This window comes from Myxocyprinus asiaticus, chromosome 33, assembly GCF_019703515.2.
Source record: "Myxocyprinus asiaticus isolate MX2 ecotype Aquarium Trade chromosome 33, UBuf_Myxa_2, whole genome shotgun sequence".
In the NCBI taxonomy this organism is placed as follows: Eukaryota; Metazoa; Chordata; class Actinopteri; order Cypriniformes; family Catostomidae; genus Myxocyprinus; species Myxocyprinus asiaticus.
The window spans coordinates 23634142-23648400 of record NC_059376.1 but is presented as its reverse complement, the minus strand read 5'-3'; the positions used below and the strand labels follow the sequence as shown (position 1 = coordinate 23648400).

At 39.2% G+C, this 14259-nt stretch overlaps 1 protein-coding gene across 1 annotated transcript; it reads left to right on the top strand.

The window, feature by feature from the left end:
• Positions 1-2589: 2589 nt before the first annotated feature.
• Positions 2590-13668, top strand: LOC127424260 (transcriptional repressor scratch 1-like). The gene is made up of 2 exons (XM_051669277.1): positions 2590-3112; positions 7539-13668. Exons 1-2 carry the CDS (start codon positions 2953-2955, stop codon positions 8327-8329), a joined length of 951 nt encoding a protein of 316 aa, XP_051525237.1. The 5' UTR covers positions 2590-2952; the 3' UTR covers positions 8330-13668.
• The last annotated feature ends 591 nt before the right edge of the window (positions 13669-14259 follow it).

Here is a 14259-nt window from a genome sequence, read left to right as displayed (position 1 = left end):
ACAGTGGCCTTCAGCTCATCTGCATTTTTTGGTCTCTTGTTTCTCATTTTCCTCTTGACAATACCCCATAGATTCTCTATGGGGTTCAGGTCTGGTGAGTTTGCTGGCCAGTCAAGCACACCAACATCATGGTCATTTAACCAACTTTTGGTGCTTTTGGCAGTGTGGGCAGGTGCCAAATCCTGCTGGAAAATGAAATCAGCATCTTTAAAAAGCTGGTCAGCAGAAGGAAGCATGAAGTGCTCTAAAATTTCTTGGTAAACGGGTGCAGTGACTTTGGTTTTCAAAAAACACAATGGACCAACACCAGCAGATGACATTGCACCCCAAATCATCACAGACTGTGGAAACTTAACACTGGACTTCAAGCAACTTGGGCTATGAGCTTCTCCACCCTTCCTCCAGACTCCAGGACCTTGGTTTCCAAATGAAATACAAAACTTGCTCTCATCTGAAAAGAGGACTTTGGACCACTGGGCAACAGTCCAGTTCTTCTTCTCCTTAGCCCAGGTAAGACGCCTCTGACGTTGTCTGTGGTTCAGGAGTGGCTTAACAAGAGGAATACTATATATGTATATATATATATATATATATATATATATATATATATATATATATATATATATATATATATAATTAATTATTGAATTAACCCATTTAATCGCAAATTTTTCCAAGTTTATTGGGCGCATGTATTTTAATGATTGGATAGCACAATTCTTTTTAAAATTAGTGAATGTATGAGATTTATTCTTGGTCATCATTGTAACCATTGGAAAACTATAGGTAAATGATAAACCAAGAATAAATGCATATTTCTTTTTAATTTTACTTTGTTTCATTACTATTGTAACCAGCAGGATTAAATGTGTTAATTAATGTAATAAAAGTTGCAATAATGTACAAATGAACCCATATTTATGGACATACACTTGCATATTATATGCTCATAAAAATATTTAAAAAAAAAAAACTACTGAAAGAAAACACCAGTTGATATTTATGAGAACATGACTGAGCGTGTGTGTGTGTTGTATTATAATCATTGTAGAGAACTGTCCAGAGAGAGAGAGAGAGAGAGAGAGAGAGAGAGAGAGCGAGAGAGCGAGAGCGAGAGAGAGTATCATGTGGCGTATTCAAACACTTCATTAAGTGAATTGGGGGCTGGATTGAGAGACTCCCTCTTGCTTTGCATGTGAGCACAAAGACATAAAGAACATAAAGGATGCAGCAAGCAGGCAGATGCCGACATCATCCTGTCCAATGAAGTTCCATTCAGGAACACTGGCCTTCACCTTCCCTCATTGACACACACTGCTTTGTGTGTGTGTGTGTGTGTGTGTGTGAGATGGCCTATTTTGGGAATTTTCTGCAAAATTGTATGAACTCTTGTTCAAGTCTAAAATGTCTACATGTTACAGGTATTAAGGTTTATAACTGTTCAAGCAGACACACTGTAAAACATTTTTACCCACTTAAGTTTAACTGCTGCCTTAAATGTAATTAAAAGTAAAATCAAAGTGGTGATACTAAAGTTAAAACCTGCAGTGATAAATTTATTAAAATTCTTCGACAGTTTGGAATTGAATTACTTATGAAAAGTCAAGCTAAAACTCATAAATTGAATAGAAGTTACACAAATTATCCATGTAAGCGCAGCGTAGTTCAGTGGGAAGACTAGCAGCTGTACATTATCGCACCATTAGCTAGGTAACTCCTAGCCAATCACATGTAAGCCATTGCTTTATAAGTCTGCTCACAATCTATCACATCGCTGTTTCAGTGTGCTAATACAGCAGCCTCCACCACCCCACCACCACCAGTTGAGTCCCGTCCTGCACGGGGGTAGGATCCTCGCCCCTGCCTCCTATCTCCGGCAGGATATGACAGTTCCAAGTACAACTTCTTCGGACCGCCAGATGGGGCTTACGCAAAAGAGAGACATTACATTTCTGTTTTATATTCATCAAATAAATGTCATCTTAAATTTCATTCAAGTCTGCGAGTCTTCCTGATAGAAATAAAGTTACGGTACATGGATGAAAACAAAGATGTAGTGATGAAAACATTTGTATGGTGCAAACAAAATGCACAGTAAGAGTAGGAATTATAATTGATGTTGCTGATATAGAAAGAGTGGGAGAGGAAGATAAAGAGACATATTGTTCATCATGCTGGTACAGCTTGCCAGTGTTTGATATGATTGTCAGTGAAACAGAAGGGACACAAGACGAAGTTGAACAGAGTGCACGCAGGTTGTTATATCAACTCAGTTTGAGATCTGTGTGTGACATTTCAGGCCTGTCCTTCTCTTTTTCTCTCTCACAGAATGGGGGGAATGAGAAAAGAGTATGGTGTGTATCAGAAGGGGGTCTGTCTGTCTCTGTCTCTGTGTGTGTGAAGGCACAGACGGTTCAGTGGTAATGTGATGTGTGTCCCAAGGGATGTTTGATGGATTAATGCTGAGCAGCACCATTGCGATGTACCACCTGATCTCACTCCCACCGCCTCCCTCTATAAAACCTGCCTGACTGCTGATCTCAGCTAGTCTCACAGTCTCTCCTCTCTCTGTCTCTATCTTTCTCTCTCTCTTCTCTATCTCTTCCTCCTCTCAGCCGCCTCCACTGCAGGCAAGGAGCTATCCAGTGCTGAACAAGTGATTTTTTTTTCTTCTTTTTTTTTCAGAGGCGTAAGCGGGTGTGTGTGTGTGTGTACAGTAGCAAGCACATACACAGTATTGTATCATCAGACATTTCTCTCTCCTCCTCTTCATTTCCTTTTTCTACATTCACTCTTTTTCTTTCTGGGACGTGGAACATCTTTTTTTTAAAGTAATTTCGACTGGGACGGCTAAGATATTTTCTCCAGGATCTTTTTTTACCTCTTGGCTTTCTGTCTGCGGCCGATGTGAGGGATTTCTGGTGCGTCTGTGTGTGTGCGACCGTGTGAATCATGCCACGTTCGTTTCTGGTGAAGAAAATCAAACTGGATGATTTCTCCTCGTCTCCTGTGACAACATCTAATCATCATCACCATCATGATCTCGATGACTCCTTTACACGCTCTCGTTCCAATCCCGCGACGAGCCTGGGTGTCCGGCTCTGCGAAAATGGTGAGTCTGAATGTCCATGTTTGTCCCATATATTGTTTATATGAAACCAAACATCCAGTATCTTTACTTGACGTCCTCAATGTCCAACCCTATTCCCAAAAGGTTACAAGCCTTGTAAAAATACTTGCACTCTACCAAAACCATCATTTTGGTAATTTTAAAGTCAGAAGAATTCCAATTTGATGCTTTGTGTTTTGCACATTGAGTCCAACAGATGTTACATAAAGCTTGCCATTCTGTTGTCGCTTTAAGATTTACACTAATCCTTAAAAACCTCCATCCTTTCACCCCAAGCCCTCCTATCCTTGTATCCCACCATTGTGCCCCCCAGACTTTTGTTTGTTTTTGTTGTTTTTGACTCATGCGGACGTGCGGACGCAAATCAGGTCACGCAGAGAGATCAGCTTATGCGAATAAAGCCGTATGAAAGCACACGGGCAGAAGGTTGATACCAGTTTGTTTTCCGTAACAGCTAATGCTAACTCTAACACGCAGTGAGAGTCAGGCTAACCGCATAGATGCTTGGGCTTTGTGGAGCTGATGTGTTTGTCCTTAGCAGCTACTGCCCTTGAGTTTCAGTACAGCCCCCCCCTCCATCACTCCAACATACTCACTCTCTTTCTTTCTCTCTCTCCTCCCCCCATCCTTATTTTTCTGCCACATCTCACTATTTTTCTCTTCCTCGCTCCTGCTTCCGGGCACATGAATCTAAATGGTGGTGGTGGGTTGTGGTGAGGTAGAATTTCAGCCATCATTGATGCCTCTGGAGACATCTGAGTACAGTGCTGTACTGCTTCAAGGAGAAAGAGGGAGATGAAAAGAAAGAGGCCAATGAGGGGATGAAAATGCTTGAGGCAGCACTGACTTTGTCACATGATGCAGCAGTGTGCAGGAAGCACACACGCACACAACAGGACAAATAGCATCAGCATCCCTAAACGGACATGATGGGACAGTCTGAGCTAAAGTAAGCTAGTCTAGTAAATCTAAAGGGAGTCCAGAGAGCTCTGTGTCCTAACAGGCAGATTTCAGAAGCAGATGTGGGGCTCTCTCTGCCCCGCTACAGTACTTTTACGCAAATAAGCGAGATAAGACAAGAGGGATATCTTCCCTCCTGTTACAAAAACACAGCAGGCATTTGATATTTATCTGTTTTGGAATTATATGAACGTTTAAACTGTACTGTTCCTTTAAGAATTACATTTATGCTGATTTGGAATGCACTTTTTCATTACTTGTTGTTTTCAGATGAAATAATAATAAAAGTAAGGCAATTTAACTTCAAAATGCATTCGATCTGAATATGATATGAAATGCATATGAATTAATTATACATATTAACCATGTCGTGTTGTTCCCTCGATTGATTTGAAGCCTATTTCCCAAACAGCTGCTGTAATTAGTGTGAAAGACTGATAATATTGCTGCCTTGTGAAGGTCACTCGACAGGACCTCCGAAACAAAGGATGAACAACTCTGTCAAGTCAATGAGCTGAAGAGCTATTTCTACTGCTGAAAACACACACTTGCCTTTTTATGGGCTTTTATTAGATTCATACCTAGACAGCATTTTTGAGCATCATAAGCATGTTCTGAACGCACTTTTGTTTCACACTAAAATACTGACTGACACTTGTTACACCAGTTTTATTTTCTCTCATTAGGGAGCGGTGTTGAAATAATATAATAAGATCGAGATTTAACCAAGCATAAAAAAAAATAAAATAATTAAAATGACCTTTCTCAGCAGTTTCAAGGAATATATCACGAACTTTAAAATACAATCACCTATTAAATGCAAAGAAAAGTAGCCTCATAAGAAATTACCACAGTAACCACAGTTTTAAAATACTATAGTAGCTATAGTATGCTACCTTTATAACTACAATTACTGTTACTACTGTGAAATCATGCATTAACTGCATTAATACATTAAATAGACAAATCTGGGATCTTCAGACAGTGTAAGGTGCTTCTCTAATATTATTTATTTATTTATTTTCCAACTCCCACAGTTTTATTGTTGTGACAATATACGATTTTGGCCGAAACAACGGTTACCATGATAAAGGGAAATTGCTGACATACAAATTACATATAGGTCTACTAATAGAGGCTACATACAGCATATGCATGTTAAACCTTTCAGGTACTACAGCTCTCTGTGTTACATATTTAGCAGAAAATTAAATTATTTGCTCAGTCTTTTTCTCTCTCTCTTTCTTGCTCTGTTTTCTGTTCTGGCTTAAAACATACACTCCCATTGCTTCCTTCACTCTTACTGTTTTGCCAGCCCCATACTGATAGGCATACTGCACTTTGTAATAAATGCCATGTGGCATTCTCCTTTTAGCGCACAGATTGAATTAAAAACATTTTGACAAAGACATAGCACCTTGGAAGGTATATGTCGGTGAAATTCAAATGGCGATAAATGGCAGGTCTGGGCCCCATGGCTGCCAGAAATCCTTTTAGTGGTTCCTGAATGACCCTCACAAAGCATTAAGACTTGCTCTTCATGGTGAGAGGGCTCCATAATCAGTTTAGAGAAGTTAGTAAGGAGTTTATTTGTTTCATTGGATAGAGAGGCAATAAGAGGTCCTGTTCTATGGAATATGTCTTTATATTTGTAATATACTTCAATGTCTGGAAAAGGAATATTTCATTTTTAAATTTTTTTATTATTATTATTATTTTGAAATCTGGGAGCTTCAGTTGTCTTCTAACAGAAGTAAAAGTGTTTTGTAATGTTCTGTTTTCCTTAAAATGGTTTGAATCTGCTCACAATGTTAAAAACTATTTACTTCTACTTTTAACAGATTATGTTGCATAATGAATAAATAAACACTTCACCCTAAAGGAGGCTAATCTTGTCAAAGCAAGAGAGAGTCAGAGTGGCTTCTTCATCTCATTGAAAGAAAGAAAGACTCTTATATTTCCATCAGAGTTAACCTGCTTAATTAGCCATTACCCTTCTGTCAAATACCTCTGGGTCAACCTTGTGTCAAATACCTCTGGGTCAACACCCCCCCCCCCCCACACACACACACAGACACGCACAAACACAGACACAAATGAGGTAAGGTATGGAAATAGGACTTGAACCATGTACAAAATGAAATCATTTTTATGCTTTATAAAAGTGGAGAATCCAAAAACAAAGACTGTCGACTTCATGGATTCAGGGCTTTCACATTTGATGTGCAGAAAGGAGAAATGGTGTGATGCATTTTAGGAGGTTGTCATAGGAACAGGTGTACAGTCATTGCACTTGTTGAACTTCCTATTTTGTGTTTTTTCAAATAACTTATACAGTAGTATCTGTAATCCTGACATTCAGTCTGTATAGTGTAGTCATTCTCCAGGTTATAAAGACATACACTTGGACTTCAGTGAAAAAGTAAATGGTTAATGACCCAAGTTCAGCCATGAATCTCTATGGTGCAAGATAGGTTCTTTGAACTTGTTATCTGTTAGCCAATTTGCTCGCTCACATGTGACATGTTCAGCCAGTCATTTTGCATGATGTAAGCTGATTGGCCCTTTGACATGTAAACTTGTGTCCTTTTCTTTGTCTAACATTTAAATTACTCCGTTTGGCAGATAAGCTGGTTTCACTGCAATGCGCTGTGAGTTTTTCTCTGAAACTCACCTCCACCCCAGCTTCACTTGTCTAGATCTGCTACATGGGGATTGTTTGTATGTCTATTTGTGCAGCAGCATGTCCTACATGCTTGATGCTTGTCTTATGTTTGGTCTAAATGTGCAGCAACAGCATGTCCATGTAACGGGAGCCAGCTGGTATGTGATAGCTGTGCAGTGTGTGTAAACCTCACTCCCCTGGCCTCAAGAGGCGCACTAGCGACTGATGCTAGAGGCTGTAGCCTTTATCCTTCTCGTTAGTGTGTCCTCCTCCCATGCTGGCAGATGCCGGTTCAAATCCTGCTCAAAGCAGGTCGAGCAGGACCAGTTACAGTGGTGCCGTGACCTGGATGGGAGTGAGGTTTAGGGGGGTGAGTGTAAAGGGAGTCAGCTGGTACGTGATAACTGTGCAGTGTGTGTAAACCTCACTCCCCTGGCCTCAAGAGGCACACTATTGACTGATGCTAGAGGCTTTAGCCTCTAGCCTCCTCATTAGCGAACCTGCCTCCCATGCCGGCTGACGCCGGTTCGAATCCCGCTCAGAGCGGGTCGAGCAGGACCGGTTACATCCACATGCTTAACTCAGTATAACTGTGTATTTTCTAGCAGTAGCAAGTCTTGGTACTTGGTCTGCAGCAGCAGCGTATCAGATCTAGTACGCCAAGACCTATATCTTATCAATACTGTTTGTCATACCAACACAAGCTAAATCTTTTGTGCTGACATGGCTAAAATGAGTTAAAACATGCACATGTGTAATCTTTCTGCTTCTGTCCAACTGCAGGCTACATCCAGGATTACATCAGTTCCTCTGCATACACGGGGGAGAAGCAGGCCGACATGAAGCTGGGCTCTGGGTTGTCAGATCCATTGTACTCCCCCGTCAGCAGTGGAGGAGGTGAGTACTGCCAACCTGACCTGGAGCATCCTGACAGCCCTCAGTCCGGCCTCATGGCCCGTGGATACTTCAGCAGCGAGAGCGAATCTCTGTCTGAGGGTTACACCGTGGATGCATTCTTCATATCAGATGGCCGCTCGAGGAGGAAGGGAGAGGTTGCAGAAGCAAGGAAAGATACCACAGAAGAGAAGGCACCAGAAGGCCCCAACGAGGGCCCCAGACACACTTGCAACGAGTGTGGGAAGACCTATGCCACATCCTCCAACCTGAGCAGACACAAGCAAACTCACCGCAGCATCGACAGCAAGATGGCACGCAAGTGTCCCACCTGCAACAAGGTTTATGTGTCCATGCCAGCTCTTGCCATGCATATCCTCACTCATGACCTCAAGCACAAATGTCATGTGTGCAGTAAAGCTTTCAGTCGACCGTGGCTGCTTCAAGGGCACATGCGATCACATACGGGGGAAAAACCCTTCGCCTGTGCCCACTGCGGGAAAGCCTTCGCAGACCGATCCAACCTACGAGCGCACATGCAGACACATTCGGCTTTCAAGCACTACCGCTGCAAACGCTGCAATAAAACCTTTGCGCTGAAGTCCTACCTGAACAAGCATTATGAGTCCGCCTGCTTCAAAGGCTCTGGAGATGAGGACGAGTCTGGTTCTGAGAATTAAGGACACCAGATGCAGAAAAAGATGAAGAGAAAGATGAAGAAGAGATCATTGTTAACACTTAAAAATCCCTCAACCTCTTCACTAACCCCTTCACAGCCACCCCATTCTCCCTTTTTAAGAAAGCAATATTTTCACCAAGATAAACAAACAAACCCAATCATAAGAAGACAATAATGAATAGATGCTGGATTTTTTTTCTTTGGTTAAAAAAGACACTCTTGTACAGACACTTAAAATTATGAGGCCTGGCATGCAATTTTTTTATGAACATAATACTATTAATAATAATAATAATAATAATAATAATAATCATCATCATATTTAGATTCCTGATGTTTTATAGCAAATCATAAAAAATTCATAAAAACGGACAGCAACAGGTTTGTGTTTTTTTGAGAAATGAAAATCAATTTGTATTTTTATGCTGCTCTTTATTTTCAATTATTTTGCAACTGCCAACATTAACTTTTTATGAAAATGTGAATAATGACAGTATTTGCAAAAAAAAGAAAAAAAAAAAAAAGAAAAAAAAATATGAAAAGAAAAGATTGTAGACCTCTGAAAAGGTAAAACCTTTTGTTACAATTTGGTATTTTATTTATAAGTGTTATTTTTATATTTAAATCCCTGCAGTTTCTTGCTTCCATTTTAATTAATTAATTTATTTATTTATCGTGCCAATCATTTTCTGTAACTGCTGGTGTGTTAGCAGAGTGACCATCGGTTTGTTTACCATGGTAATCTTATAGAGGATACAGCACACAAGACTGAACATCTGAAAAACTTTTATTATACTACGTATGACAGGGACTTTCAACAACAGCATAGCAGATTTTTTAAACCTGCTCACTCTGCTGGTCTTCCTGCACAACTCACACTAAAACAGACTGCATGTGGTCCAACTGCCTGGAGCTTCACCTCTGGTCTTCCTGCTCCATGATTACCTCACCCAGAGGCAGGTATGGCATCTAACCTCTCCTCTGTCCAAGCTCTCCAAGCACCCATCATACAAACCTCATTTCTACCATTCCAGTATTATTGTTAAGTATTTATGTACTTATTTAAGCACTATTTTCATTTCTCTATTTATTAATGTGTATTTATGTATCTATTTATTTATTTATTTATTTATTTTGCTTGTTCTGGGTTATGGATACTGAACTGCCATTGACCTTTTAAGATGCTGCTCTTTAATAACTCTTTATATGCATGATTCAGCTGTAGAGCGATTTTAGTCTTTTTGGAGAGGAAAGGTATGCAGTGTTTGAAACAGAAGAATTCAGGTGATGATGCTTTGTTTATTGGGCAATAATTCTTCATAGGTACAGCAACTGAACTTGTATAATCACAGCTGTCCTATTAGCAGTCAATGTAGGGCAATAAACAAAAACCCCCTTAATATCTCCAATTTCATTCTCTCCATTTCGTTGTTTCTACAACTCCATTTCCTTCTGAGGCAAGCAGAGCATCTGTATACTGTATGGTGTGTTTGACTCCACCCACATTTATGTGACGTCACAATTCATCTCATTATTCGAGAAATCTCCTTAACATCTAAACACCAATAAAAACATGAATGACAAGTACAGCAAAATTCTGATTCCTGTAAGATCAAATTGAACAGATAATAAAACACTTGTTCTGTTCATAATTAAAATTTAAATGTCATTTAAATAATAGAATCAGCCGCAATAAGTCAAACTTTATGTACTTAACACTTTCAATAATTTATGCAGCTTTTTTGTAACAGCAGAATGGATTGTTCGTCTACTTTTCATCAAAAACGTAATAAAAAGCTATTATATCTCAGCAATAGCCAAGTTTTGAATGTAATTATAAAAGACTAACCCACATCATGACATATTTCATGCATTTGATTTTAGCTTACTATCCAAATAAATCCCATCATAAGCTGGAGCCACCAGATGATGACATGAATATGTTTATATAATATGCTTTGGGTGAAAGGAGTGCTGAGTTTCAGGACAGAGATTAAACAAAATAGAGGCTTAAAGGTAGCATTGCTGGAAATAACTGAGCATATGGCGTCAGTGCGCTACGGCTTCATAATAAAGATATGAAAGGTGCTTGCAGATGAAAGGATGAGAAGCACAATCAGATAATGTGATCGTGTAATCAGATGTCTCTTTTCCTGTCTTTCCTATGAAGCAGAGACAGTGGCATTTAAGAATAACAAAACTGTTAATTTAATATTATAGTTTGCACACGGTTTAAAAAAAACCTTATTTACAGAACTGTTGTATAAAAGCAACATCACACTCACAATTGTGCTGTTGTACTGACTACAACAGTATAAATAGGAAAACAGTGGTTCACAGCCATGCTGGTATTCATTACAACAGCACTCTTGCTTATGTTACATTTCTGAAATCCAAATACTTTGATCACCATCATTAAGGAATGAGAACAGCTTAAAATGCAAGAAAATAGATTTTAAAGGCAAAGCCTCTTTATTCTTCATTTGACCTGATTCATACAATCACATTATATGAGCTTATACTACGAGTCTGTTGAATGATTGTTTCTGATTGGTTGACAGACGTTCTAAGGTGTGCAATTATTTTTCAAGTAAACACATGACTATGAAGTAGCTCCAGGTCTTGACTGCATAACGGTTCCCTATCACTTCGCCAAATTATTTCAGTTATTTCAAAGTGCCCTACAGGCTACCACAACAAAATAACCAATTAAAACAAAGACATCGGTTAAAGTAAATCAGTTAAGAACGTCAGACAATGTCTAAAATATCCTACATTTATGTCAGTTTCGGTTGAAATAATGTTGGTGCAACTATCCTTATGAGGACTCTCCATAGACATAATTATTTTTATACTGTCTATCCCCTAACCCTACCCCTAAACCTAACCCTCACAAAAAACTTTCTGCATCTTTATGTTTTCAAACAAACATAGTTTAGTATGTTTTTTAAGCGATTTGAATTATGGGGACACTAGAAATGTCCTCATAAACCACATTTATAGCATAATACCCTTGTAATTACCAGTTTGTAACCTAATAAAATGTCCTTGTAAACCACCCAAACCCACCCACACACACACACACACACACACACACACACACACTGAGACTCGAGTTGCATCCAACAAATAGAGCCGCATCCCGGTGATTTGATTAATACAGTTTCTATTATCCGAAATAACTTTTAATGTTTCAGTGTATTTCGCCGTAATCAGCCTCACATAGCTATAGTGGAAAAAGCACCACGCTACCCCTCCCCCTCTGTTTCGCTCTCACACAAACTCTCTTGGTAGCAAAGTCAGCGCTCCCCCTCGACTCACTGCGATTGTAAACAGTTTTTTAGCAATAGAAAAGCTACATACATGAATGGCGACACTCGCTGCTGCTGAGATTTAAACTTACACTTTGTTAATTTGAAGCGATGGTATTCCTGTTGAGAGCCACTTTAAACACAGGCAGTTCAACTTGCGATCTTTCTCAGTTTCTCTCTCTTAATCTCTCGCTCACACATGATATGCACACACTTACTCGCAAGAGAAAAACAGAGCCGTCATGTCAGCCACACCTGCATCTCAGTAGGGTTGAAAAAAGTTGTTAAGGTGTACAACGGAAATGTGGTGACACTTGCTACTACTGAGAAGTGCTTAAACTTACATCTTGGCGATTTTGAAGCTATGTTACTTCTGACGAGAGCTGTAACAAAAAAGGTAATCCCTGAAGCGATCTCTCTCATTTTCTGCGTTTTTCTCTTTCGATCCCTCAAACATAAACTCATACACAAACTCACACACACACACACGCACTACCACATTATCCAGTAAGTCCTTGAGTAAAGCAGCGCAAGCCTCACTATCCTCACTATATTATGTTTAAAGTGACGTTTTCAAACTAGCAATGAAGGCTCGGACTGTATAAAAGCAAGACGCTGAATCCGTGGTGAAACAAAATAGTTCCTCTCATAAGAGCATTTTAGGGATGAAAACCAGAAAATGTCTTGATATAAAACCCTGAACAATGAATTAAGGTGTGGTAACCGTGGTATAAGTGGAGTAATTGACCCCGGGCCGTTGAATTGTTTAAAAATAATGCTGTACATACACATATGCAGATGCAGCTCATGTCAAAGTGAATGTTAGACTAGGTACAGCCAATAAAAAAGACTGGAAGTGTGCACTCTCTCTCTTCCCTAAGGGGTTAACAGGTGTTGGTGGACAGACAGTAGACAGAGAGCATAATTGAGTCTGTGTTTGACCTTGTGAGGAAGCAGCAGCAGCCAAAGGCTCTTTCAGCATTTTGCATGTTGTAAAAAGGACGGCACAATCTCAGTAATGGGCCAAAACCTGCTGGGAATAGATAATGAGTTTCTCCTCCCACTTTTCTTCTGCTCTTCATCTCTTATCCATCCATTCCTGACCTCGTACACTAGCACGCTGTCTCTCATTCTGTGTCCTAGCTGAGTTCTGCATGCTATTTCGATCTCATCTTTTATGGACACCCATCCTGCTTTTCTTCCCAAATCATCTCCCATATTTCTGACATACCCCACACATAGAGAATCAAGAGACTGCTTGTTATGAACTTAATTTTTTTTTTCAAATTGGGATATTTTCCATTGTAATTGCATCAAAGATTTTGAAGGTTGTAAATTTGAGGAAATTCTAATTATGCAAAGCTTGCTGTAATGTAGATCAGCTCTTTTAAAAGGCTATTCCAAAGGACTACTATCATTTTCCACAAACGTGAGATAACTGAAGAGACAGAGAAAGTGAAAGCATTGTTGCTAAAATAAGTGTAAATATGTGTGTATATAGATTTAAGCAATAATGAGAAATCGCATGTGGGAAAAGCGAATCCCTTTGCTTATACTATACCTTTTCTGAGCAGTTTAACCCTGGACAGGCTGAACAGGATCAGGGACTTCATTAGCTCATTACCTGCTGTAGCTACCAGCAATTTTAACAATGGTAATCATTCTCTCTGTTCACCAGGATCTATGATTCTTTGTCTCTCTCTCTCCCTCTTTCTCTCTCTGTTTTTTTCTTTTGTGGAAGTGCCCAGCCTGGCTGAACAATAACATGAAGTGCCAGAAAAATAAAGAGTTATTTCCATGACAAAAGCCTTCAGCATATGGTAGGCAAGTCACAGCCCTCCATATGGTCCTTGAGAGATTTCAGATTGTCTCTCTTTTCCCCCCTTGCCTTCTCTTTCTATCTTCCTTCTTTTTTTCTTTTTTTTTTTTTGTCTAAAAACCTAGATTTTTCCACTTCTGATGTTACTTTTTGCCTGTTATGAAGGGTAAAGCCAATAGTGATGATGTTTATGAACAATAAAATCAATAGCACAAGCAGTCTGCTGCATCGATTCTTTTTTTATTGGCTTAATTCATTTTAAACTTTCATTTATTTCTCTTAAACACAGAATTAGTATTTAAATGTACACATTGATATTATTTGAAAAGTCACCAACTTTTAGATATAAAAACCTGCAGACCCATATGTCATAAACACAAGCTATGTTTGTAATAGCATACTACTTTACTAGTATTGCTGCAGTATATAAGCTATGTCCCAAATTACACACTATACACTATCTTTAAACAAGTTTAAAGTTTTTTTTTTTGTTTTTTTTTTACTGTATGGCATGAAATTACACATTTTTAGGCCCCAAATTTGTAAAATGTTCGGCCACAATTTTTTAACATTTTTTTAACTAAAAGTTAATTAACAACAGATAGGCGGCACATTCAAACAGTTCTTGCACACTTTCAGAAATCAGAATTTATTTCACCCTGGCCTACCCTTGGCTATGCCACTGCAATATGGAAGTATTCACCATTTAACGGCTAAAGGAGTGACGTTTCAACCGCACATGATGTGTTGTCGCTAGCTTTAGTGTGTTAGCCAACCGAAGTTCAACACTTATGTTTCAAA